The sequence below is a fragment of the Pogoniulus pusillus genome, chromosome 16 (genome assembly GCF_015220805.1).
Source record: "Pogoniulus pusillus isolate bPogPus1 chromosome 16, bPogPus1.pri, whole genome shotgun sequence".
NCBI classification, from domain to species: Eukaryota; Metazoa; Chordata; class Aves; order Piciformes; family Lybiidae; genus Pogoniulus; species Pogoniulus pusillus.
The window spans coordinates 20,338,609-20,366,382 of NC_087279.1; the positions used below are offsets into that span (position 1 = coordinate 20,338,609).

Below are 27,774 nucleotides of genomic sequence, written 5' to 3' on the forward strand. Positions count from 1 at the left end.
CAGGTCCTTTTCCTCAGGGCTGCATCAAGATTTATATAGATATAGGTATAGATATAGGAATATTAAATATTGTCATCATATAATTATATTATCATTATTGTTATTATTATAACAACCACAATAATAACAACAAGAACAACCACAGTAGCATTTTTTCAAAGGATTGCTCATTGCTTCTCACAACAGACAGAAGAATGAGAGAGCAACAGGAACGAGCCAGCGCCTTCAGAGAAACAAAAGGAGACAGAGCAGTTAAACTCTGAAATTCACTGTCACAAGGCAAAGGCCATAGAGATAAAAAAAGCAACGACACAAATCTTTGGGAAAAACTTCCACCACTAGTTATTTACCACAGAGACATCTTTCACTGAAGAAACTGCTAAGCTATGGACTGCTGGAGGGAAGCCTGCAGGGCAAGCTGGCAAGGTACCGCTGGATGCTTGCTCTGTCTTTGCTTCAGCCTTTTTCCCTAGCCCTCTATGGCTGCTGCTGGACAGAAGGTGCTGGTGGCTGTACAGGTCTTTGATCTCATGTGGTACTCACTGAGATCTGAGAAAAAAGATCTCTGAAGCCTGAGGAAGAAGTTTGTTCTGCTTTACTTTTGGATGCTCAGGAATAATCATAGAATCATAGAATCAGTCAGGGTTGGAAGGGAGCACAAGGATCACCCAGTTCCAACCCCTCTGCCATAGACAGGGACACCTCACACTAGATCAGGCTGTCTAGAATCTCATCCAGCCTGGCCTTAAACACCTCCAGAGTTGGGGCTTCCACCACTTCTCTGGGCAACCTGTTCCAGGGTTTCACCACCCTCATGGTAAAGAACTTCTTCCTAACACCCAGTCTGAATCTACCCATTTTCAGCTTGGTTCCATTCCCCCAGTCCTATCACTACCTGACAGCATAAAAAGTCCCTCCCCAGCTTTCTTGTAGGCACTCTTAAGATACTAAAAGACCATAATAAAGTCACCTCTGTGCCTTCTCCTCTCCAAACTGAACAGCCCCAACTCCCTCAGTCTCTCCTCATAGCAGAGCTGCTCCAGCCCTCTGCTCATCCTCGAGGTATTTCTCTGAACACCTTCCAGTGCATCCATATCCCTCTTGTACCAGGGGCTTCAGAACTGGATGCAGTACTGCAGGTGGGGTCGATAATAAACCGAATCCATTCATACCACATTGAAAGAAGAGGTCATATCTAAAAAGATATGTATCTGCAGCAATTCTAAATCCAAAAGACATCTATCATAGAATAATCAGGTTGGAAGAGACCTCCAAGATCATCCAGTCCAACCTAGCACCCAGCCCTGTCTAATCAACTAGACCATGGCACTAAGTGCTTCATCCAGGTTTTGCTTGTACACCTCCAGGGATGGCAATTTCACCACCTCCCTGGGCAGCCCATTCCAATGCCAATCACTCTCTCTGCCAACAACTTCCTTCTAACATCCAGCTTAGACCTCCCCTGGCACAACTTGAGACTGTGTCCCCTCTGTTGCTTGTGCCATGGTCTGGTTGATTGGACAGGGCTGGGTGCTAGCTTGAACTTGGAGGTCTCTTCCAACCTGGTTGATTCTATGAACCCAGGAAGAAAAGTCCAGGGGTGAAACACCACTTTGATGACTGTATCAACTCCTTTATCAGCCTGGCAGTTCAGCCTATGACACAGCCTTAGAGCTGGCCCTCAATCTCATAATTTATCACTTCTCAAGGCTGTCACAGACTACAAAGTACCTAGATTGATGCTCTTTCCATGGTCACTTGTTCATATATCAACTCAACGCCTTTCAAATTTTCCTTTGTCATCTTTCACCTTAAACCAACTTCTCAACTCACCTATTTCTAAGACGTGAGCTGCTCAATGACACATCTTTCTAGCTGTAAACCTCTGTGATTTCTGTTTGGCTTGGAGTCCTATTTTGTGTGCCACAGAAAGGACAACATCCGCTTTCAACAGACAGCTCAAGAGGTGCTGTCATGAAACCAGAATGTATCTGGATGAAAGAAGCAGCATTGCTCACTTTGTGCAAAAGGATATATTTAATAGAGCCTCTCTATACAATCTAATTTCAAAGTAAAATTCACTTACACAAGTCTCTGTTGGCAGACAGGAATTTTCTCTTGAAACTTGCTTGGGGGACTTTTTACTGATGGATCCTTTTAATTGACCAGGAACTTCTGCGCATCTTTCAGTTTTTTCAGCTCTGTGTGGAATTCCTTCAGGGAATTTAGACTCTCTTCCAGGTGGAGAAAGAGAAAGAGTAGGCTTTAAGCTGCTCAGAGAGTTAACAAAATCCATTTCTCTCACAGTGGAACTTTGTGGTATCGATGCCATGGTCTCTTCGAGGTTATGCTTCCTGTGCTCCTTATTCTTCCAGGACTCATTACTCCATGACATTCTCCAAAATGGGTTCTCCTTAAAAACTGCTGAGTCAGATGTTCCCTCTTGGCTGCTACTGATCTCAAGTTTCTCAGTACCACGGATGAATTCACTGTTGTCATCCTAAATTGAGGAAACAGAGCAAGAGCAATTCCCTCTCATCATCACACAATGCAGTTCTACGTTACCTTAACATTCCAAAATGCCTTTTTAGTCCCTGCTGCCTAACTGCAGGTGGCACCAAGCTGTGTGGCACAGACAACTTGCTAGAGGGCAGGGATGCCATCCAGTGGGACCTGGACAGGGTGCAGAGGTGTGCCCAAGCCAACTTCATGACATTCAACAAGGCCAAGTGTAAGGTCCTGCACCTGGGTCGGTGCAATCCCAGGCACAGATTCAGGCTGGGTGGGGGAATGGCTGAGAGTAGCCCTGAAGAAAAGGACCTGGGGGTCTGGGATGATGGAAAGATCAACATGAGCCTGCAGTGTGAGGGAGGGAGCAGCCACAACCTCCCTGGGCAACCTGTGTGTCTCACCACTTTCACCACAAAGAACCCTTTCCTAACACCTAGTTTGAATCTCCTCTCTGCCACTTTAAACCCATTCCTCCTCATCCTGTCATCACAAGACCTTGTCAAACAGTCCCTCCCCAGCCCTCCTGTAAGCTCCCTTCAGATACTGGAAGGCCACTACAACCTCTCAAAGCCTTCTATCTTATGGCTCTCACTATATGCAAAGTAGAGAGAGTCAGTGCTCACTGAGCTGAAATTCATTCTGATGCATAACCTGTCTCTTTTATTTTACAATTCCATAAATGCTCTTTGTAGGATAATACTGATTTTCCACAGATTTAATAAAGAAGTACATCATTCTCCTTGGCAGCTCCACTAACTTCAGATGAACAGGAGGATGAAAATGGGATTGAGTCATTTTAACTGTATCTATATCATTCATGATGTAGTAACATAGAAATTCCAAGGAAAACATTTAGACATTTTACTAGTCCAAGATATTTATATATAATATATAATATATATATATATACAAGTAAAAGATAGGCAAAATCTTCTTTCTTTTGTTTGTTTGTTTGTTGTGGGTTTTTTCTTTGTTTTGCTTTGTTTGATTTTGTTAATTCAAACCATTTTGCTTATTTTCCAGGAGAAAGGCAATTTATGCTCAGATGCCATTATTTAAATTGAAATTCAACAAAGCCAAGTGTAAAGTCCTGCACCTGAGTCGGCACAATCCCAAGCACAACTCCAGGCTGGGTGGGGAATGGCTGAGAGCAGCCCTGAGGAATAGGATCTGGGGGTCTGGGCTGATGAAAAGCTCCACAGGAGCCTGCAGTGTGAGTGCAGCCCAGACAGCAACCCTGTGCTGGGCTGCAGCAAGAGCAGTGTGGGCAGCAGGGCAAGGGAGGGGATTCTGCCCCTTGGCTCTGCTCTCCTCAGACCCCACCTGGAATACTCTGTGCAGTTCTGGAGCTCCAGCAAAAGAGGGACATGGAAGTGTTGGAGCCAGTCCAGACAAGAGCCATGAAGATGCTCAGAGGGCTGCAGCAGCTCTGCTTTGAGGACAGGCTGAGACAGTTAGGGCTGTGCAGCCTGGAGAAGAGAAGGCTTTGAGGAGACCTTATAGTGGCCTTCCAGTATCTGAAGGGGGCCTAGAGGAAGGCTGGGGAGGGACTATTGACAAGGTCTTGTAATGACAGGATGAGGAGTAATGGGTTTAAACTTTTAGAAGGGAGATTTAAGGTAGATATTGGACAGGACAAGGGGGAATGGGTTTAAACTGGCAGAGGGGAGATTCAATCTAGATGTTAGGAAAAGGTTGCCCAGGGAGGTTGTGGCTGCTCCCTCCCTGGAGGTGTTCAAGGCCAGGCTGGATGAGGCCTTGAGCAACCTGTTCTAGTGGGAGGTGCCCCTGCCTATGGCAGGGGGTTGGGACTGGATGATCCTTTGAGGTCCCTTCCAACATAAAGGATTCTATGGTATTCTATGAATCTAAACTGCAGGTTGAGATCTGCATCTTATTGGATATAGTACAGTCTGTACATACCCATATGTCACACAGCAAGGTGATGTGTTTGAATCTCAAAGGAAGCTTTAGTACAATAACCAGGAGAAGCAGTAACAGTGTGAAAACCTGGAGCTTATTACTTCAAGGGTATAAGATGAGCACACACTGTTAAAAAGCACTGAAAGATTCAGCATAACTTAGTGAAATAAATATTTTGTCATGTAAGTGAACTGGGAAACATTGTTGAGCTAAAAATGTAGGAACTTTAGCAGAGATACCTTAAACTGTGCTACAACAGATACTGTTCAGTCAGCTGCCTGGCTTCAGACACCAGGGCTTTTGCCTCCCTGTTTTCAGTGCTTTAAATGCAAGTGTTTTCTTGTTTGCTTCAGCACAGCAAGCTGAATATTCTATGTTTATCCAGACCATTGGTATAAAGTTAACTTTAAGAAGCAACACAGAATGTACCTGCATGAGCAGGGTGAATATGGGCAAAATATGACTGCTAAGTAATTTGTTGCTTCAGTGATTTCTTTCATATGACAGAAAGGCTTACCTATGAATTACTAAGACAGTAGTTACACTGAGGAAAAAAAAACCCCAAACCTATTTCTTAGCATGCTGCAGATTTGTTTAATGCAATTATCTTCTGGTTTTGTAAGTCTAATTTATCTCCAGCTGCGCTGCTGATACCATTTAATGCAGCTTACATCCAAAGATAATGAAAGGCTGTTCCCCAGCACACTTCTGACATGGTCAAAGAAAATGTTTAGTTTATATAACATCTTAAATCTTTTTTAAAGAAGAGGGAGATAGAAGCTGAAGTGGTGGTGAATGGTGACACAGTCAGATGGCAGCTGTCACCAGTGGTGTCCCCCAGCAATCACTGCTGGGCCCCATCCTGTTCAGTATCTTTACTGTTGATCTGAACCAGGGGATTGAGTCCAGCATCAGTAAGTTTGCAGATGACACCAAGCTAGGAGTAGGTGTGGAGCTGTTGGAGGGAAGGAGAGCCCTGCAGAGGGATCTTGCCAGGCTGGATGGGTGGGCAGAGGCCAGTGATTTAATAAGGCCTTAGCCAAAATAAACCCAAGCAGTGCTACAGGCTAGGGACAGAGTGGCTGGAGAACAGCCAGGAAGAAAGAGACCTGGGGGTGCTGGTGGATAGTAGCTGAAAATGAGCCACCAGTGTGCCCAGGTGGCCAAGAGAGCAAATGGCATCCTGGCCTGGATCATGAACAGTGTGGCCAGCAGGACAAGGGAGGTTATTCTTGCCCTGTGCTCAGCACTGCTCAGGCCACACCTTGAGTGCTGTGTCCAGTTCTGGGCTCCTCAATTCAAGAGAGATGTTGAGATACTGGAAGGTGTCCACAGGAGGGCGCCAAAGCTGGTGAGGGGCCTGGAGCACAGCCCTGTGAGGAGAGGCTGAGGGAGCTGGGGGTGTGCAGCCTGCAGAAGAGGAGGCTCAGAGGTGACCTCATTGCTGGCTACAACTACCTGAAGGGAGGCTGTAGCCAGGTGGGGTTGGTCTCTTGTCCCAGGCAACCAGCAACAGAAGAAGAAGGGGACATAGTGTGAAGTTGTGCCAGGGGAGGTCTAGGCTGGATGCCAGGAGGAAGTTGTTTGCAGAGAGAGTGATTGGCATTGGAATGGGCTGCCCAGGGAGGTGGTGGAGTCACTATCCCTGGAGGTGTTCAAGAGAAGCCTGGTTGAAGCACTTAGTGCCATGGTCTAGTTGATTGGCTAGGGCTGGGTGCTAGGTTGGACTGGATGATCTTGGATGTCTCTTCCAACCTGATTGATTCTATGATTCTATAATATTTGGCTACTCCCTTCTCTTTCTGCCCTTGGCACTGGGTCTCTGGGGCAGGTTGACAGCTTGAAGCTTATCTATCTTCTTCAAAAAGGGCTCAAGCAACAGCAAAGTTCAGTGATTGATTTAGCCTTTGATTAATATATAACAATTCAGTTTGCTTTCTAGTTCATCATTTCAGTGTGCCATATGATCTGTCTTTCAAAACACACTTTATTCTCATTCATTTACCATAGCACAGCCTATACCTGTTTGTCACCTCTTCAGAATGTGTTGTTTGCCATTTTCCTGCTGCTTTGGAGACATATCTTTATAAAGGACTTTACCAGCTCCTCACTCCCCACTCCCCCCATCAACAAATTTGGTTTTGCAGAAACACAGATCATAGAGCAGTTAAATTAACTCCATCTTTCCATTACATAACTCATTTGCATTTGATTTCTCAGCTCTGAGCAACAGATCAGAATGCTAAGGAAAAGATTTCATAACTACAAATTAAGTGTGCTAGAATGTTCTCAAGGTGGAAACTTTCAGCAGTTGCTGCAGTGACACAATGCAACTCTCCAGAGCATTGGCAATTTGGTGACTTTCTACTTAGATTATCAGCTTGTTATTTATATTTTATTAATATTTATTAGTTTATTCTATTTATATATATAATATAGTATATCTTTTAACATAGTTATATATAATTATTGATATACTGATTATGTATTATATTACATTTATTTATATTATCACTTGTTAAAAACATTTTTCTCTCATTAATTTTATTGCTGAGAGACTTCTACATTGCAAATGTGCTGATGCTGACACAGCTAAGACAGGATATAAAGCAGAAACACCAACCATCAAGTGACATTAAGAGGCTGAAATTACTTAATTACACTTTTGACAGTCTTGGTGAGCAAAACATTCCCTGCTTAGAGTTTTAAAAAGCATAATGAAGCCATATTTATTGCACCCTTGCTCAGCTGTAACAAACTTCAATCTCACTCAAATCCATGTCCAGGTCTGGGCTCCTCAGTTCAAGAGAGATGTTGAGGTGCTGGAACGTGTCCAGAGGAGGGTGACAAAGCTGGTGAGAGGCCTGGAACACAACCCTGTGAGGAGAGGCTGAGGGAGCTGGGGGTGTGCAGCCTGCAGAAGAGGAGGCTCAGAGGTGACTTCATTGCTGCCTACAACTACCTGAAGGGAGGCTGTAGCCAGGTGGGGGTTGGTCTCTTCTGCCAGGCAACCAGCAACAGAACAAGGGGACACAGTGTGAAGTTGTACCAAGGAAGGTCTAGGCTGGATGTGAGGAGTGTGAAGTTGTGCCAGAGAGAGTGATTGGCATTGGAATGGGCTGCCCAGGGAGGTGGTGGAGTCACTATCCCTGGAGGTGCTCAAGCAAAGCCTGGATGAGGCACTTAGTGCCATGGTCTGGTTGACTGGCTAGGGCTGGGTGCTTAGTTGGACTGGATGATCTTGGAGGTCTCTTCCAACCTTGTTGATTCTATGATTCTATGATGCAGGCTTCCCTAGGATCTTTAGTCCTAACAGTGCACAATGCTCTCACCTCTGCCTGTTAGCACAGGAGTTCTCAGGCAGCCAGCTTTCTTTTGTCTACTGGTACAGAGAGTATACCTGCATCTTTAACTCCTGTATCCAGTCAGACACAGAAACCTAACAAAGACAAAATAACTTGTAGCTATACGTGATAAAAATGATTTCTCCTCCCTGTCTAGCTTGCAGACAGAATCTCAACATAAGAATTTTAGGATGAAGACTAATTATCAAGAATTACATGTGCAAAGTGTCCTACCTCTTTGCTTCCATCAGTTCCTTCAAATCTATCTTCAGTTTGGGTGTTTCCAGCTACTTCATTACTGTCTTGCTTCAAATCCAAAGGGAAAACACAAGATTCTGGTGACATACGGAGAGACTTCTCATGAGGGGCTGATGGAGGCCTTGGTGAAAGTGTGAAAACCTCTTTATTATTCACTTGGTGATCACCTCTTTCATTGCTGTGATGCTCAACAGAGGCATTCTGTGGTGAAGGTAAATTACGGCAGGCTGAACCTTCAGTAGCTACGAACTGCTCGCTCCTATCCATCTGAATCCTCTTGCTGAAACTTTCTGGAAACATCCATCCCTCTGAAAAGTACAACACTTATTTCAATGCCAAAGATGAAAATTGTATGTTACCCTAATCATTCTTTGGTCTGGAAGTTGTACAGCAAAGTGACTTTGTCTACTGTAAAACCGTTCTGCTGATCATATTTATACAGTTGGAAGAGTGATGAGGATGCAGTGAAAAAGACCAGGCTGCTTTCTAAGCAAAGGTGTGCTAGTTTGAGGCTAACTGGAATATTTTAATGAGAAAAAAACAGATTATAGGCTGTAAAAAGGAATAATAAACTGCAGCAGTACAGGTTGGGAGGTGTTCTGCTGGAGAGCAGCCCTGTGGAGAGGGACCTGGGAATGCTGCTGGGACAGTAATGTGCCCTTGTGGCCAAGAAGGCCAATGGGATCCTGGGGTGTATTAGGAGGAGTGTGTCCAGCAGATCAAGGGAGGTTCTCCTCCCCCTCTACTCTGACCTGCTGAGACCTCATCTTGAATGCTGTGTTCAGTTTTGGGCTCCCCAGTTCAAGAAAGACAGGGATTTGCTGGAGAGAGTCCAGCAGAGGGCTAGGAGGATGATTAGGGACTGGAGCACTGCCTGATGAGGAGAGGCTGAGGGACCTGGGGCTGCTTAGTCTGGAGAAGAAAACACTGAGAGGGGATTTAATAAATGTCTATAAATATCTGAGGGCTGGGGGTGTCAGGAGTGGTGACAGGCTCTGCTCACTTGTTCCCTGGGATAGGACAAGGAGCAATGGGTGTAAGTTGCAGCAAAAGAGGTTTCACCTCAACACAAGGGGGAACTTCTTTACTGTAAGGGTCCCAGAGCACTGGAACAGGCTGCCCAGGGCGGTTGTGAAGTCTCCTTCTCTGGAGACTTTCAAGGCCTGCCTGGATGTGTTCCTGTGTGATCTGTGCTAGATAGCATGGTCCTGCTCTGGCAAGGGGGTTGGACTCGATGATCTCCTTGGGTCTCCTCCAACTCCTAACATTCTGTGAGCCTGTGAAACAGTGGTGATGTCTACTTCACTCTGAGGTTTGCTGAGAAGTATAAAAACAAGAACACAAAACATAGATAAGACAGTGTCAGTGTGTCTGTCTCTGACTCTGTCGCAGTTGTTGTCCTGGCTTCTGTGTAACCAATCCTTCTGCTTTCTAACCCCCCTGGCTGATCCTCCAACCTCACCTTGCACACAAGGCAAACTCTGGGATAAGGTAGAGGGGTGGAAAGAAGGTGGAAGGGTGGTTGGGAGCCTCTCCTGGGGACTCTGGTTTCTGGGAGAGCTGTTGTGTGTCTGCATTGCTTTCAACTTGTCTATAGCTGTATAGATTGCAAATATCTGCTTGTATACTGTGCTAAGCTGTGAATGTAAACCTTCATTCCTCAATTTCCAGACAGACTGAGTCTAGTCTGGGTGATTTTCTTAAGAGTGGGGGCAGGGAACACCCAAACCATCACATAATCACACATAGTTGGTGAAAAGTTCATAATATTACAATTTGCTGCTTCTTTACTGCTGAAATTCTACTCTTTACGTCCAGAACTTATGGTTTAAATCTCAAACTACAGCTCTGATGAAAAAGTGTGGCATGAAAAATGTCTGAAGCTATCTGTTTCACCAAGTGTCCCTGCATGCAGGCAGGGCTAATCTGCCAAGTTTAAAACAAACAATAAACTACAGACATAGATTTAAAGACTGAATACAGCAGATAAAAGGTGACTTTTACACTTTTGTGGTTAACTTATATTTTACTGCTTGGAATTATGGTCTATATATATAAAAATTGTCAATTTGATTGATTAAACCCAATCCCAAATAACATCTGAGAGAGGGAGAATTGCTCAAGTATGCAATACTCCCTTATCTTCATTAAAGGTAGTGTGGTGTGGATTATTCACTAGATCTTGGAACTTTCTGGCTCCATAAAACAAAGTTACCACCAACCATATAAAAAAGCCTCAATAAAAACTAAAATACTACTAAAAATGTAATAATAAAGCAGCACTGCAATAATAAAACACCTGCCATCACAGAAGACAGTGAGTTGACTATGGCAGTCTACACTTTTCAGTTTTCTTAGAGAGAATTAATACTTCTGGAAGATTTAATAGTGTTGGAGGGGAAAATAAGTCTGAGCCACCACCAATGAAGGCAAAAGAGAGAAGAATGAGATGCCAGAAGAAACAGCTCTCTTCTTATTGGGTTGCTGCAGTTCACTGAAGACAGCTAGTGAAGTTCCCAAATTCCAGTTAATATCCTGAACTAAAAACCAGTGAGAAGCAGGGACTGAATGCATCTTGCACATTCAGGGTTGGTGCCTCCTTGTTCCAGCAGAGTCTATTTTTCAGTCTATGCAAAGGCCATCTCTAGTCAGAAAGCCCAAGGCTTTTCTTTTCATATTAGATAATCATGCTGCTTTCAAAAACAATCAGCAAGGCCAAGTGTAAGGTCCTGTACCTGGGTCAGTGCAATCCCAAGCACAACTCCAGGCTGGGTGGCAAATGGCTGAGGGCAGCCCTGAGGAAAAGGACTTGGGGGCCTGGGATGATGAAAAGCTCAACAGGAGCCTGCAGTGTGAGTGCAGCCCAGACACAACCCTGTGCTGGGCTGCAGCAAGAGCAGTGTGGGCAGCAGGGCAAGGGAGGGGATTCTGCCCCTTGGCTCTGCTCTCCTCACACCCCACCTGCAGTCCTGTGTGCAGCTCTGGAGCCCCCAACACAATAAGGACATGGAACTGTTGGATCCAGTCCAGAGGAGGCCATCAAGACGCTCAGAGGGCTGCAGCAGCTCTGCTCTGAGGACAGGCAGAATCATGAAAAAAAGCAGGCATTTTGTGAATTCCACATGCTCTTTGCTTTATGCTCTTACCACTTAGAGACACATCTGTAGCTGTTTGGTGAGCACTTCTTATGCCTCCATCACCTAAAGAATCGCTGCATGGTGAGAACGATAGCTCCAATCTCTCAACGTCTTGTACAGATTCAGTTTCCTTTCTTGACCTCTGAAGCCTGCAGGCTCTATTATCTTTGCCACCCCAGGTCTTTGTTACCTTGAAAGACATTATTTACTTAATGAAAGACAAAAAACCAGAACAGCTTTTGAAACACTCAGAAGTAAACATGCATTTTGCACTAAGCTTGCTTGTCAAAGGAATGTTTCCCAATCTGTTCTTCTAAAGGATTATCTTTCCAGGAAACCTTATTGCAGGTAGAGGTCTGTGTGTTATCTTCAGGCTTCACAGTTTACTATCAGAGGCTGTGGGGTGGGGTTTTGTTCACTGAGTGAAAGGAAAACAAGGCAAAGAAATGAAAGCATTAAAAATCACTATCTGGATAGAAAGAATGAAACTTGTGGGTATTCTGCACCTCAGCAAGGAGTGCTTTCTTCTCTGGAGTGTCCTAGTTTGAGGCTAACTGGGATATTTTAATGAGAAAAATGAGATGCTAGGCTGTGTAAAGGAAACAATGGTGATGTCTGCTTCACTCATAGGCTTGCTGAGATGTATCAAAACAAGAACACAAACACAGCTAAGTCAGGGAGTCAGTGTGTGTATCTGCTGCAGTGGGTGCCTGTGCTTTTTTCTCCTGGTGTAACCCAACTAATTCTGCTTTCTAACCCCCCTGGTTGATCCTCGCAGCTCATCTTCACTGTAAAGCATCCTCCAGGATAAGGTAGAGGGATGGAAAGAAGGTGGAAGGGTGGTTGGGAGCCCCTCCTGGGGACTCTAGTTTCTGGGAGGGCTGTTGTGCTTCTGTATTGCTTTTAACTTGCATATTTCTGTCTATAGCTGTAAATACTGTAACTATCTGCTTGTATACTGTGCTAAGCTGTGAATATAAAGCTTCATTCCTTAGCTTCCATCCAGCTGAGGGCAGTCTGGGTTATTTCATAGGGGGGGTGGGAGAACTCTCAAACCATCTCACGGAGAAAGGAATCTCACTTTACATCTTGGCTTTCAACTGACTTCCTGGAGAAAGGTCTAACACCATTGGCTGGATTCTGTACCCATGATGTTAAATTGGTAATTGCAAGACCAACCAGGTTCCTCAAACCTGCATTTTGTTTGCTGACAGAGTGGGGACAGGTGGCTTCTAAGTCACCCCCCATTAAATACATCACTTTGAAAATGAAACTCGCCAATAGGCTCTAACATCATTGTTCTGGCCAATGGATTCAGAGCTTTGTGCCTCGTGTGACCACACAGGCACAGTCAGGGGCAGCACAAGACACCTGACACATGGTGCTAAGCCCCAAGCCCTCAAAGCTTTGCTAGGGCCAAACCATCCATTGTTTTGCACAGTCTACTCAACTCCTGGACTTGCAACAGGAGGAGGAGAGCAAGGGTTAAACTGGCCTGGCAGGATTTATGCCCTACCAGGACAGCCTGTTCCCATGAAGTTTTGTTATCTTTCAAAGCTCTGAAATTTCACAGTCCACCTATGACTCTGTTGCAGTACTGAACCACTCTATTGTTACACCCAGAGGGGCCCTGCAATTTGGGCCTGCTACCTCTTGACCTTGTCACTGCACCTCTTAAAACAATCTGTCACCTTTACAACCCTGCATTAGTTGAAAAGAACAGTTAGATTCTTCCTTAGCCTTCTCTTCTACAGGTTGAACAAACTCGTGCCATGTGTGCAAGCCACCAGGGCGTTTTCCTTGCCCTCCACTGGATGTTACAGCACCCTTGCACTGGGTCCACTACCAAACAGTACTCCAGACACAGCTTCACATCACTGCTGAAAAAAACCTTCAGTGTGTGTGCTAGTTTGAAGCTAGCTAGAATGTTTTGGTGAGAAGTATTAGATCACAGGCTATGAAAGAGAAAAAATGGTGATGTCTACTTCACTCATAGGCTTGCTGAGAGGTATAAGAACAAGAGTATAAACATAGATAAGGGAGTTGCACTTTGTCTGGGCTGTGGGCTATATTTCTCTCTAACCTCATCTTCCATCTCTCTGATTAATCAGCTTGCTTCCTAACCCCCATGGCTAACCCTCCATTCTTCCTTGGGGGCACAAGGCAACATCTGGGGTAAGGCAGAGGAGTGGGAGAAGGTGGAAGGGCAGTTGGGAGCCCCTCCTGGGGACTCAGGTCTCTGGGAGGGCTGCTGTGTTTCTGTATTAACTTTTACCTTGTCTATTTCTGTCTATAACTGTCTATACTGTAACTATCTGCTTGTCTACTGAGCTAAGCTGTAAATAAAAGCTTCATTCAATTTCCAGAGCTGGCTGAGTCTAGTCTGGGTGATTTCCAAAGTGAGGGGGGGCAGGGAACACCCAAACCATCAGAGTGTGGCTCCTCTGCCTGACCACCTCTTCCCTTTTAGTAGTGCCAGCAGTTTTGTTGTAATTTAAGCCTTCTTACCTTTCCAGATGCTCTTGCACTGTCTCTTCTGCTTGCAGATGGAGGTGTCCCAAGGATCTTGGATCCAAATGCAATATGTGATACAACCTGAGCTTTACTGCTGCCTTGTCCTCTATTAACTGGGCTATCTAAAAAAAACCCACAAACCCAAACAAAATAAACAACAACAGAAAATTACAGTACTTAAAAGAAATATTAAAATGAAAGACTAAAAAACTAATTTATTTAATTATATTAATTAAAATTAATTAATTACAATAAAATAAACTGAAGAGTTTGTCCTGTCTACAACTACCTGAAGGGAGGTTGTAGCCAGGCGGGGGTTGGTTTCTGCTCCCAGGCAACCAGCAATAGAAGAAGGGGACACAGTCTCAAGCTGTGTCAGGGGAGGTCTAGGCTGGATGTTAGGAGGAAGTTGTTGGCAGAGAGTGATTGGCATTGGAATGGGCTGCCCAGGTAGGTGGTGGAGTCACTTGTCCCTGGAGGTGCTCAAACAAAGCCTGGATAAGGCATTAGTGTCATGGTCTGGTTGACTGGTTAGGGCTGGGTGCTAGGTTGGACTGGATGATCTTGGAGGTCTCTTCCAACCTGGTTGATTGTATGATTCTAAATAAAAGAATACTGATTACTAAACACCCATAAAAATGATGTCCCTTTGTATGCAGGAGTAGCAAATGCACATTTTTTCCATGGGTGTCACCACACAAAGAAGGATGTTCTGGTCTGTTACACAGATATATTTCTAATCTCCCTGCTTTACAGATTTGTTTATAAAGAGGTTATTTATAAACAATGGAGGTTTGTATGATTTCACCCTAACTTCAATGAAAACTTCTGACAGGAAGAAATACCAACTCTAATTAATAAGTAACAGGGTAAATAAACAATAGCACAGGAAAACTGAGGCAAGGTCATCAAGGCATCACTCACAGCTCAGAGAGGAATCATTTATGTGCAGTTTACTTTCTGCAATGACTGAATCTATTGTATTAGATGGAGGATGGAGTCCTAATGTTGCAAATACAGAATCACAGAACAGAATCACAGAATGGTTTAGGTTGGAAGAGACCTCAAAGCTCATCCAGTTCCAACCCCCTGCCATAGGCAAGGACACCTCCCACTAGAACAGGTCACTCAAGGTCTCATTCAATCTGGTCTTGAACACCTCCAGAGAGGGATCATCCAAAACCTCACTGGCCAACCTGTGTCAGGGTCTCACCACCCTCACTGCAAAGAACTTCTTCCTAACATCCAGTTTAAATCTCCCCTCTTCCAGTTTAATCCCACTACCCCTTGTCATTACAAGACCTTGTCAATAGTCCCTCCCCAGCCTTCCTGTAGGCCCCCTTCAAATACTGGAAGGCTACTACAAGGCCTTCTCCCTCTTTAAATGTTTTCTCCCTCTTTAAATGTTCTACACCTTTCACTATTTATTTTCTTACTGTTTAAAATGCACTGAAAATGCCAAGCAGTCTGAAAGAGAAACAAAAACTAAACATGGAACACAGGTGAATGTTCTGAACAATATTTAAGACAGATGGTTATGTACACCAGGATATGTACACCAGCACAGCAAAAGTGCATGGATTACCTCTTTTCCTCTTTTTTAATTCTCCAAGATTATCAGTGATGTCTCCTTTCCAGCGGTGAGAAAAATGTATGTCTTCACTTTCACAGGATCACAGGATTAACCGCGTTGGAAAAGACCTCTAGGATCATCGAGGCCAACCTAACACCTAAGCCTTCTAATTAACTAAACTATGGCACTGAGTGCCTCATCCAGCCTCCTCTTAAACAACTCCAGGGATGGTGACTCCACCACCTCTCCAGGCAGAGCATTCCAATGCCAATCACTCTTGCTGTGAAGAACTTCTTCCTAACATTCAGCCTGGACTTCCCTGGACACAGCTTGAGACTTCATCCTCTTGTTCTGTCCCTGGGTGCTTGGTAGAAGAGCCCAACCCCACCTGGCCACAGCCTCCTTTCAGGTAGTTGTAGACAGCAATGAGGTCACCCCTGAGTCTCCTCTTCTGCAGGCTGCACACCCCCAGCCTCTCCTCACAGGGCTGTGCTCCAGGCCCCTCACCAGCCTTTGTGCCTTTCTCTGAACATGTTCCAGCACCTCAACATCCTTCTTAAACTGAGGGGCCCAGAACTGGACACAGTACTCAAGGTGTAGCCTCACCAGTGCTGAGTAAAACTTACAACATCTGAGGATTTTGTTTTTCTTGCTGCAACTGCAGTGTGAAAATGCAACCTCACTTTAGTGTTCTGACACCTCCATAAAGCAATAAAGCAGCAATAAAACATCTCACTGATTCTCCCAAGCATTTGTCATAGAACTGCTTACACTTATTTCAACACAAGCTTTATTTCCAGTGTCATCAGGGAAATGAAAAAGAATTACACATGAGCCACCAGATATCATTATTTACTGTACTAATAAACAGAAAAGAAGCCACTTCCTGCCATTACATTCCTCCCTTTTTCCTGATGTGGTGTTTAGTTGCTGCTAACAGCTGCCACTTTGCAAGATTGGATGACCTGTCTTGCTTTGACATCAATTTCTTTAACTTGCTGACTACCTTGGGATGTTGTTAGCTCCAATTATAAAAGCTGATTTGCATGAAAATCTCTCTTTATTGATATTAATTGACTGCAATTAATTACTTACATCTACACATAACAGTCTGTTGATAGCATAATGAAATAATATGTTTAATTAAAAAGTGGATGAGACTAAAACTAATTTGGGCTTTGGATTATCAGATAAACAAAAAAGTTTAGCATGAGCAAAGAATGTTTTTGGACTGAAATGTTCTCAAACTTATCAAAGTCCCCATTCTCAAGATGGCCAGTTGCTGAAATTTGTCTGGAACAACACAGGCAGTGTTCATAAAATGAGATTAATAATAAAGGTTAAGTTTTAAAGAGAATGCAGCCCTGAGGAACAGGACCTGGAGGTCTGGGGTGATGCAAAGCTCAACATAAGCCTGCAGTGTGAGTGCAGCCCAGACACAACCCTGTGCTGGGCTGCAGCAAGAGCAGTGTGGGCAGCAGGGCAAGGGAGGGGATTCTGCCCCTTTACTCTGCTCTCCTCAGACCCCAGCTGGAGTACTGTGTGCAGTTCTGGAGCCCCCAACACAAGAAGGACATGGAACTGTTGGAGGAGCCTGAATTTGGTGTCATCTGCAAACTTACTGCTGACACACTCTATGACTTCATCAAGGTCATCAATGAAGATGTTAAACAGGAGTGGTCCCAACACTGAGCCCTGAGGGACATCACCTGTGACCAGCTGCCAGCTGGATTTAGCTCCACTGACCACCACCCCTTGGGCCCTTTTTGTCCACAAAAGAGATAAACTCAGAAAACAGAAACTTTGTTCAGCAAAATTTGATGTTTCCTCTATGCTACCTGTACTTTGTCATGACAAAGTACATAGGGTCTGTCCATCTTACAAGTTTCACACTCTCTGACGTCCTGTTCTTTACAAACCTAGTGTATGCATCATACAATAATTTGCTCCCAAGCTATTCACTTCTCTCCTGAGATTCTTCACCATTAAAATAAGTGATACAGCACCTTGAACAAAAAGCTTTTGAGGTCTCTTGCAGTTAGCCTTTACTGATAATTAAAATAAATCTTAACAAAAACTTAAAATTCAATCCTCTGTTTTCTTTCTGTCTCTTAGCTTTTATCTAACTCAATAGTTTGTGTTTTGGCACATGACTGCCTAGCTTCTTTAATAAGTCTCTTCTATACAATGCTGTCAATGTCTTCATGATATAGAATCATAGAATCACAGAATGGTTTAGGTTGGAAGGGACCTCAAGGATCATCCAGCTCCAACTCCCTGCCATAGGCAAGGACACCTCCCACTAGAACAGGTCACTCAAGGCCTCATCCAGCCTGGCCTTGAACACCTCCAGGGAGGTTGTGGAGCACAGAATCACCCAATGTGGTCACAGGTATGGTCACATTGGGTGATTCTGTGCTCCACAACCCCCCTGGGCAACCTGTGCCAGACTCTCACCATCCTCACTGCAAACAACCCTTTCCTAACATCCAGTTTGCATCTCCCCTCCACCAGTTTAAACCCATTCCTCCTCATCCTGTCATTACAAGACCTTGTCAATAGTCCCTCCCCAGCCTTCCTGTAGGTCCCCTTCAGATACTGGAAGGCCACTCCAAGGTCTCCTCAAAGCCTTCTCTTCTCCAGGCTGAAGAGCCCCAACTCTGTTTCATTATCTTCTAGCTTAGAAGACACCAATAAGACAAAATTTCCTTTGTCAGAGTATAAGTTGGGGAGATTTGTGAGGACATATTGTTAGAGGTTTCATTAGTAGAAACATACTTTAAAAAGAACTGTAACAACTGAAGCCACATTTCAAAGTACCCTTGGAAGACCCACTTCAAAAACAGTTGCTATAAATCTATGCTTGAATTAGAATCTTTCAGGCTGCACACAGACCTCTGGAGCCATAGAACAGACATGTGTTTGTGGGCTCATGACAGCACAGCTAGGCAAGAGTTGTCTTGTTTTAAGACCCTGTTAACACTTACTATGCACTTTCACAAAAGAAATGCATACTACATAGAAAACATTGATAGCATTTGAGCAGAATAGAATACCTATTTCTTGCAGTGTTACTGGATCTCTCCTGGGTTTTAATTCTGGCTTTGGAATTTTAGTCAAGTTCAGCAACTGTGTAACTTGTGGCACATCAGTATTTAGCTGACAGGTTTGAGGAATAACAGCTGTGGGCTCACATGTCACAAATGGAACACATATACCTAGAACCAAAAAAACCAACCACAAGCTTTACTTCACATAGATGACACAACACAGAATAGAATCATAGATTCTATAGTAACTACATAACTACATCTCACATTTTTTTTGTATATGAACTTTATTGGCTAAAACAATTTAATAGATTACAGCCATTTGAACTATTTGCTCCAGTGATTCACTTTTAAGGCAGTAGGAATGTATTCTTCTTCCTTAAACTAAGATATATGCACCAATGGCCACAGGAGATAAATTTCCTTGTTTGAGGATATGAAGAAGCAAAACAGAATCACAAAATAAATGTTGTTAATTTTCATTATAACTCAGCTTTAATTCTAACACTGATGAGATGCTTAATTCCAGACAAAGTGAATATCTGAAGATATACTGGTAACAGTGGGACTGAAACAGCAAAGAAAAAAGTCCCATGAATGCAAATAAAGGATCAGACAAGCTTTAATTCTAAACACTGGACACCATTATATTTCCATACTAAACTAAAAAGCTGTCACTCTACCTATCCTTTTCCAGCCTTAACCATTCCAGGTGATCTGATTGTCTTTGCATTGTCTTTGCTAAGCAATACATGAAAAAAGGGATTCAGGATCAGAGCCATGCTTAAATTCATTCCAAATTTTCTATGACTTAAATATAGTAAGGTAATGAATGTTAGCCTCTTCCCAAGGATAAGGAGAGGAAAGCATTTCTCCAAACCCAAATGCAAACAGTGGATCAAGTATAGAGAATCTAATAGAAACATTCAAGTGTTCCATGTTATATTTCAGTACTAGACATAATTTTCCAACCATTTTTTTCATCAAGTCACAGAATCATAGAAACAACCAGGCTGGAAGAGACCTCCAAGATCAGCCAGCCCAACCTAGCACCCAGCCCTAGCCAGTCAACCAGACCATGGCACTAAGTGCCTCAGCCAGGCCTTAATTGAACACCTCCAGGGATGGTGCCTCCACCGCCTCCCTGGGCAGCCCATTCCAATGCCAATCACTCTGACAACTTCCTCCTAACATCCAGCCTAGACCTCCCCTGCCACAACTTCACATTCTGTCCCCTTGTTCTGTTGATGGTTGCGTGGCAGAAGAGACCAACCCCACCTGGCTACAGCCTTCCTTCAGGTAGTTGTAGACAGCAATGAGCTCTGCCCTGAGCCTCCTCTTCTGCAGGCTGCACACCCCCAGCTCCCTCAGCCTCTCCTCACAGGGCTGTGCTCCAGGCCCCTCACCAGATTTGGCGCCCTCCTGTGGACACCTTCCAGCACCTCAACATCTCTCTTGAATTGAGGAACCCAGAACTGGACACAGCACTGAAGGTGTGGCCTGACCAGTGTTGAGCACAGGGGCAGAATAACCTCCCTTGCCCTCCTGGCCAACAAAACCACCCATATGTGACTTAGAGATTACTGTGGAATCCAGAACCTCTGCACACATGAAGTTGTATGCTTCAATATCATGGGGCAGAGAAGATGAACTCTTTGTGCTTTCAGCCCTAGGAAATTGTTAAGGTCAGCTTTTATGTGTATTTCTGATAGAGAAATGCACATCTGGTGTGCTACTGATGCTTCAGTGCTTCTTTCTGACATGGGTACCAGTGTAGGGCTTGGGTTTTACATCTCTCGCAGTCATAGAATCATAGAATCAACAAAGTTGGAAAAGACCTCCAAGATCATCCACTCCAACCTAGCACCCAGCCCTAGCCAATCAACTAGACCATGGCACTAAGTGCCTCAGCCAGGCTTTTCTTGAACACCTCCAGGGATGATGATCTCATACAGAAATAATTTCTAACTATGTGGTTTCTCCTTTCCACTTGCTACAGTTTTAGGAATGTAAAACACACTGTGCACGAGCTACTAAGGATAATACAGACATTGCACCTTGAAGTCATTACTTCCACCACCAAAGAGGTTGAAGCAAAGAACTCAACACTCATTTCAAGTTGCAATGTCATTGCATTCGGTGGAGCTCAACTAATCGATCCAATCATCTGAGAGGGAAAAAAAAGCTTTATCAAATCACAACAGTTAACTGAAAGTTAATTAATAATAACAGGACCCCGACTGCTGTGTCTCTGTAATTGGGTGTGAAGCAGAGAGTTATTTTAATACAGCCAAGTCTTGAGCTGTAACATAATTTTAAGACTTGCCTAGATAAGGGAACTTGTGAGCATACCGAAAATACTAATGCCCACCAGCTGTGTAATAATCAGAGAATTGATAATACAGTAATTAAAAGTGCAATATTTTACCAGGCACAGAGTTTATTAAAGCTGTCTACTCATTATGTTAGCCATACTTTGGATTTTTGGAACTCATTTAAAACATTTATGCATATAAAAAACCAAAACTATTTAGGATGGAAGACAGAAAAATAATGCAGCAACAGAATTCAAGGCAGCGAGGCCTTAACTGCAGTTTCTGATGAGAGCTCACCAGATTTTCTCTGAAGCAGTTCTCTGAATAACCTTTTTTGCTCCAACTTCACCAACAAAAAAAGAGAGGAGTAATCACAATTATCACATAATTCCCCTTATTGGTATTGGTTTTCCTAATGGAAAAGACATTGTTATACTTAGAGTGCAGCTAACTACCCTTCCTTTGGAACCAGAACCTTTTTGTTCAGATGCTTTCTTTAAAAGCAACACAATGAAAATTGGGATGACACTGAACTGGACTTACAGTTTCTCTATAATAAGAAAGTGCCAGCTATGCTCTTTCAATTCCTCCTCCATTACTGCAAATAGCAGTGAGGTTGAGTGATTTCCCATTGGAATGGACTGCCCAGGGAGGTGGGGGAGTCACTGGCCCTGGAGGTGTTCAAGCAAAGCCTGGATGAGGCACTTCGTGCCATGGTGTAGTTGAGTGGATAGGGCTGGGTGCTAGGTTGGACTGGATGATTTTGGAGGTCTCTTCCAACCTGACTGGAACATATCCAGACAGGCCTTGAAAGTCTCCACAGAAGGAGACTCCACAACGTCTCTGGGAAGCCTGTGCCAGTGCTCTGGGACCCTTACAGTAAAGAAGTTCCCCCTTGTGTTGAAGCAGAACACCTTTTTCTGCAACTTACACCCATTGCTCCTTGTGCTATCCCAGGGAGCAGTGAGCAGAGCCTGTCTCCCCCACTCCTGGCAGCCCTCAGATACTAATAAACATTTATCAAACACCCTTTAAGTCTTCTCTTCTCCAGACTAAGCAGCCCCAGGCCCCTCAGCCTCTCCTCATAAGCCATGCCCTCCAGTCCCCTAATCATCCTTGCAGCCCTCTGCTGGACTCTCTCCAGCAGAACCCTGTCCCTAATGAATGTTCACATACTTTGCTATTTATCATCTGTAAAATGTTTCCATGATGTGCAAATAACTGATTATTATTATTAAAATTAGTGGTTGGGGGTGGTGAGAGTTCTGAATAGCAAAATTAAGAAACAATATTAATGTTGGAAAAACTATCATCTTGAATTAATTCATTTCCCCTTCATAACACTGATGACTGAGAAGGTTTTGATTTCATAATACGAACAGCTGTGATTAAGAGTACATAGTAATATCACACACCATCTTCCTCAGATGTATCTTGAGGCTTGGATTTTAAAGTGAAGATCTTTCTCAGTTTACAGTTAGCTGAAACAACAATTCCATCCAAAGACTGGAAAACAGCTCCTCTGAATATTTCACTGGTGAATGCTATCAAGTCAATACACAAATTGCACCACTGGAAAAGAGAGACAATACTCTTTATTAAAAGCCAAAGACTAATCATTGCAGAAGAGTATCAGTGTATAGTTCTCTATAAATGAAGTCTCTGTGGAGTACTAGACTCCCACAGGCTGTACTTCACAATACATTACCTTTTTATGTCACAAAGATCCTGCTGCACTTGCACTTACACCCATTGTTTACACAAACACATTGATACTTATGAGGAGAGGCTGAGGGAGCTGGGATTGGTTAGCCTGGAGAAGAGGAGGCTCAGGGGTGACCTTATTGCTGTCTACAACTACCTGAGGGGTGGTTGTAGCCAGGGGGAGGTTGCTCTCTTCTCTCAGGTGGCCAGCGCCAGAACAAGAGGACACAGCCTCAAGCTACACCAGGGGAAATTTAGGCTTGAGGTGAGGAGAAAGTTCTTCCCTGAGAGAGTCATTGGACACTGGAATGGGCTGCCCGGGGAGGTGGTGGAGTCGCCGTCCCTGGAGCTGTTCAAGGCAGGATTGGACGTGGCACTTGGTGCCATGGTCTAGCCTTGAGCTCTGTGGTAAAGGGTTGGACTTAATGATCTATGAGGTCTCTTCCACCCTTGGTGATACTGTGATACTTGTTGCCCAATGGCTGCCAGCCCAAGTGAGCTTTGTCACCTAGCATACCCACACTATGTTTTGCAGCTGACTTATGAGAAAGTATATTGCTGGGCTTTCTCACAAGTGGGTGCAGAGAAGGGCAATGAGGCTGGGGAGAGGTCCCTTCCCCTGGTTGAGGGAACTGGGGTTCTTTAGTCTGGAGAAGAGGAGGCTGAGAGGGGGCTGGATGATCTTGGAGGTCTCTTCCAACCTGGTTGATTCTATGACCTTATTGCCCTCTACAACTACCTAAAAGGAGGTTGTAGTGAGGCTGGAGCTGGTCTCTTCTCCTGAATTGCTAATGATAGGACAAGAGGAAATGGCCTCAAGTTGCATCAGGGGAGGTTTAGGTTGCATTGACCACAAGTGATGTACTGACTGCAGGAACCTTCTCTTCCAGTTCAATCAATGCTTATGTATTTTTCAAGCTATTTCTGGATCAAGCTCTTCCTCCATGACTGTGTGAAGAACCCATTGTTGTTAAAATTAGTGGTTGGGGGTGCTGAGACTCCTGAATATAAAAAAATCAATAAGCAATATGAATTTTGGAAAAATATCATCTCACATGAATTAATTACCCCCTCCATAACAGGAATAATCTGATGCTAATGCATCTTCTATTACCAGGAAATAAACAGAGGTGGCCTTGAGCAGAAATGCAACCATGTCCTGAGGTACCCCAAATTCCTTTCTTCTCCTTCCCCCTCCACGAGTTTGAATGGGAGAAGAAGGTATAAAAACTGCTTCCCCTCCCCTTGCCCTGTGGGCTAGAAGGGGGAACAGCAAAAGGCACCTTTCTGCACATGGGCTGACCTGTGTGGATGCCTGCCCTGGAGTTGGGCTGGTGGTTGGTTGGGTTCTTGTGCCCAGTATAAAATGGTAAATGGACACTGCATCTAAAAAAGGATAAATAGGGCAAGGAAGAATGGGAAAAGGTTCCCACTTTCAGAGTTCCTGTCTTAAAAAAGAGCTCCTGACAGAGTGCCTGACAGGACAGGTTCCTGCTGTGACTGGACCATTCCTGCTTTTGGATGGCTCCTACCTTTTGTACGGCTCCTACCTTTTGCATGGCTTTTAGTTTTACCCTGTCCCTGCTTCTCCCCACTTTTGCACCCTTCTGTGCAAACTTGCAGGCTTGGCAAGCCCTGGGGTCCTTTGAGAGAGCCACTGGCACCATCCAGGGGAGCCCCTCTTGGACCATATCAGCAGCCAACTTCCTGGCTGCCTCCTAGATCGGGAGGACGCTAGCAGTTTTGGCTCTCCCCTGCCACTGTGAAGGCAGCATCGTTTTATGATCATCCCACTCATGCAAGGAGTGCTCGAGATATTTCTGAGTTTGGCAGCTCTGCCCCTCACTTTGGGGTTCTGCTGCATGGGCATACACTGTTGGATATTGCCTGCAGCGTCACAAGGCTGCTTCCACAGAGGAATCCAGCAAGGGATCCTTGCCCAATGCCTGTCTCACCTCTGTGAGTAAGAGCTGCTGCTCCCTTAATCTTCTGCTCAGCCTGGTGGCTAGTGGGGTAAAGCTGTGTTTGGAGCTTAGCCTTTTCCATTTCCTGATTCCCTGAAAAATCTAACTTTGTCTACAAGAAACTCCCAATCAAACTGAAGCTGCCAATAAACTAAACTGATTTTTGTCTATAGTTTGGGGGTAGGATTCCAGGAAAATAAAATAATTCTATTTATGATAATTTCTGGCTCATCCATGTTAATTCCCTGCCTCCACCACAAAACATTTCCAATAAATCTGCTTAACTAATATATCTGCTATGACTACTCCTGTGTAAAATGTAGCTGACCAATGGGTCAAAGTCTTATTAAGAGAGAAGAATATTAAGACATAATGATGATACATGTCTCAGGTAAAAGCCAAGGTAAAAGAACCAGATTCTAAATGCCAAATGGTTAAGTGTTTTCTGGAGAAAAATACAGGTGCACACACAACTATTCAGCTTCCAAGTCTGAAATTTAGGAAGGAAAATGGTTCAAATACATTAAGTAATAGAATAGAAAATGCAGCATTTAATTATAACTGATTGTTCAGGCTGAAAAATAGCATCATTTGTAAGAATAGAATACAGGAAGCCAGCATATGAAGATGTAAACTGTGCTCTCCTAATGGAACAAACAATGCATCATATCCTTCCTCACAACCAATCATACTGATCATAATGATCAGCTTGTGAATATAAGTTAAACTCTCTGAGACATGTAACAAATTCATCTAATCACTGAAAGCAGCACACTCCTTCAAGTGAAAGCAACAATAAAAAGGCAGATAAGCACTTAGAAGCACCTAGAGAAATATTCAGATATAACAAATAACTCTGTGAGATTGGTGAAAACCTACCCTGTAAGGTTGGTCAAGCATTAAGGTTATTAAAATGTTTTCTAATTATAACTGATCAGAGCATTTAAATCTCTGATTAATGTTTTATTATCTAAATTAAAACACACAAGTGAAGTTCATACTGTAATTGAATTTAACTTGGAGTACATCAGTGCATACTTTAACCCTGAAACACCTGTACTAGCCTGACATCAAGATGAACTGAAATTCTACTTACAGAAAAATAGCCTCATTTCATAGAATCAACCAGGTTGGAAGAGACCTCCAAGCTCACCCAGCCCAACCTAGCACCCAGCCCTGTCCAGTCAACTAGACCATGGCACCAAGTGCCTCATCCAGGCTTTTCTTGAACACCTCCAGGGACAGCAACTCCACCACCTCCCTGGGCAGCTCATTCCAATGCCAATCACTCTCTCTGACAAGAACTTCCTCCTAACATCCAGCCTAGACCTCCCCTGGCACAACTTCACACTGTGTCCCCTTCTTCTCTTGCTGGTTGCCTGGCAGAAGAGCCCAACCCCTCCTGGCTACAGCCTCCCTCAGGTAGTTGCAGACCGCAATGAGCTCTGCCCTAAGCCTCCTCTTCTGCAGGCTGCACACCCCCAGCTCCCTCAGCCTCTCCTCACAGGGCTGTGCTCCAGGCCCCTCACCAGCTTTGTTTCCCTTCTCTGGACATCTCCCAGTATCTCAACATCTCTCTTGAACTGAGGAGCCCAGAACTGGACACAGGACTCAAGGTGTGGCCTGACCAGTGCTGAGTACAGGGGAATCATAGAATCAATCAGGGTTGGAAGGGACCACAAGGATCATCTAGGTCCAATCCCCCTGACATGAGCAGGGACACCCTACCCTACATCAGGCTGGTGACAGCCCTATCCAGCCTGACCTTTAACACCTCCAGTCATGGGGCCTCAACCACCTCCCTGGGCAACCCATTCCAGCCTCTCACCACTCTCATGCTGAAGAACTTACTCCTCACACCCAATCTGAACCTACCCATTTCCATCTTTGCTCCATTCCCCCTAGTCCTATCACTCCCTGATAGCCTAAAAAGTCCCTCCCCAGCTTTTTTGTAGGCCCCCTTCAGATCCTGGAAGGCCACAAGAAGGTCACCTTGGAGCCTTCTCTGCTCCAGACTGCACAGCCCCAACTCCTTCAGTCTGTCCTCGCAGCAGAGGTGCTACAGCCCTCTGAGCATCTCAGCGGCTCTGAATAATGTCCCTTGTCCTGCTGGCCACACTATTCCTGATCATCCAGGCTAGGATCCCATTGGCTCTCCTGCCCACATGGGAACACTTCTGGCTTATGTTCAGCTACTCTCTACCAGCACCCCCAAGTCCTTCTCTGCCTGTCTGCTCTCCAGCAACTCTGTCCCCAGCCTTTAATGCTGCTTGGGGTTGTTGTGGCCAAAGTCTAGAACTCTGCACTTTGCCTTGTTAAATCTCATCCCATTTGCCTCTGCCCATCCAGTCTGGCAAGGTCCCTCTGCAGGACTCTTCTACCCTTCAACAGATGCACACCTGCTCCTAGCTTGGTGTCATCTGCAAACTCACTGGTCCAGATCACTGATAAGTATATTGAACAGGTTGTAACAGACCTCTGAGATCATCTAGTCTAACCTAGCACCCAGCCCTAGCCAGTCAACCAGACCATGGCACTAAGTGCCTCATCCAGGCTTTGCTTCAACACCTCCAGGGACGGTGACTCCACCACCTCCCTGGGCAGCCCATTCCAATGGCAAATCACTCTCTTTGTGAAGAATTTCCTCCTAACATGCAGCCTCTCCAAGCTGCAGAGCCCCAGCTCCCTCACTCTCTCCTTGTAAGAGAGATGTTCCATTCCCTACACCCTCTTTGTGGCTCTGTGCCGGACTCTCTCAAGCAGTTATTAATCAATATTAAGTGGTTCTGATAAAATCCAGTAGAGACAAGATTAGCAATCAGCACAAACCGAATCCTAAGTTACTAAAGAGTAATTTTAACAGGTCAATAAACTCAGACAAAATGTTTCTGATAAAAGAAGTGTGCTCAACCACAGCAGGAGGGATATTTTTAAGGTACCTACCATTTTGCGCTTGATGGCAACCAGAGGAATTTTTGCATGCAGAGGGGTTACAGACACCTCCTTGCGGACTGTTGATAAATACAATCTTCTCTTAATATTTCCTAAATCAGTTATCCTGTAAGAAAAAAAAAAAAAAAAGGCAGGAGAGAATGGAGCAGCTCTTTTGTCAATTCAATAATCCAGCATCTCACAGGCGATCGCAGAAAAGCAATTCATATGCAGCACCTTTGTGTCGGTGACAGCAAATATGGAACTCAAGAATTACTTCTTTTACAAGATGAGTAATGAGATTTCTTTCTCAGATTCAAACTCTGTGGCTATATTCCTGCATATATAAAATCACTTTACATGCTAATTTTATTTCAACAGTCTACGCTCTTTGCTAGATTTCCAGAGCTCTTCAGACTATAAAAGAATTCAATTTGTACCAACTGAGAACCTGGTAGCCTTTAATAATCACAGTTGTTTCTGCCCCTTAAGCTTGTGTTGGCTTGGGACACGTTGTCACCTGCTAACTAGGAAAACATTATTTACTTTC

At 44.3% G+C, this 27,774-nt stretch overlaps 1 protein-coding gene across 5 annotated transcripts in view; it reads right to left on the bottom strand.

Moving 5' to 3' along the window:
- Positions 1–27,774, bottom strand: part of CFAP20DC (CFAP20 domain containing) — a 91,036-nt gene that overhangs the window by 37,960 nt on the left and 25,302 nt on the right. For 4 of the 5 annotated variants that reach the window (XM_064156955.1, XM_064156956.1, XM_064156957.1 and 1 more), the window contains exons 6-12: positions 27,237–27,351; positions 22,041–22,197; positions 18,317–18,478; positions 13,682–13,809; positions 11,183–11,363; positions 8,013–8,344; positions 2,087–2,500 (exon numbers count right to left, since the gene is read on the bottom strand). In XM_064156955.1, the coding sequence (XP_064013025.1) occupies positions 2,087–2,500; positions 8,013–8,344; positions 11,183–11,363; positions 13,682–13,809; positions 18,317–18,478; positions 22,041–22,197; positions 27,237–27,351 (1,489 nt within the window). The remainder of the gene's footprint in view (positions 1–2,086; positions 2,501–8,012; positions 8,345–11,182; positions 11,364–13,681; positions 13,810–18,316; positions 18,479–22,040; positions 22,198–27,236; positions 27,352–27,774) is intronic. The other variant, XM_064156958.1, reaches the window with a different exon arrangement.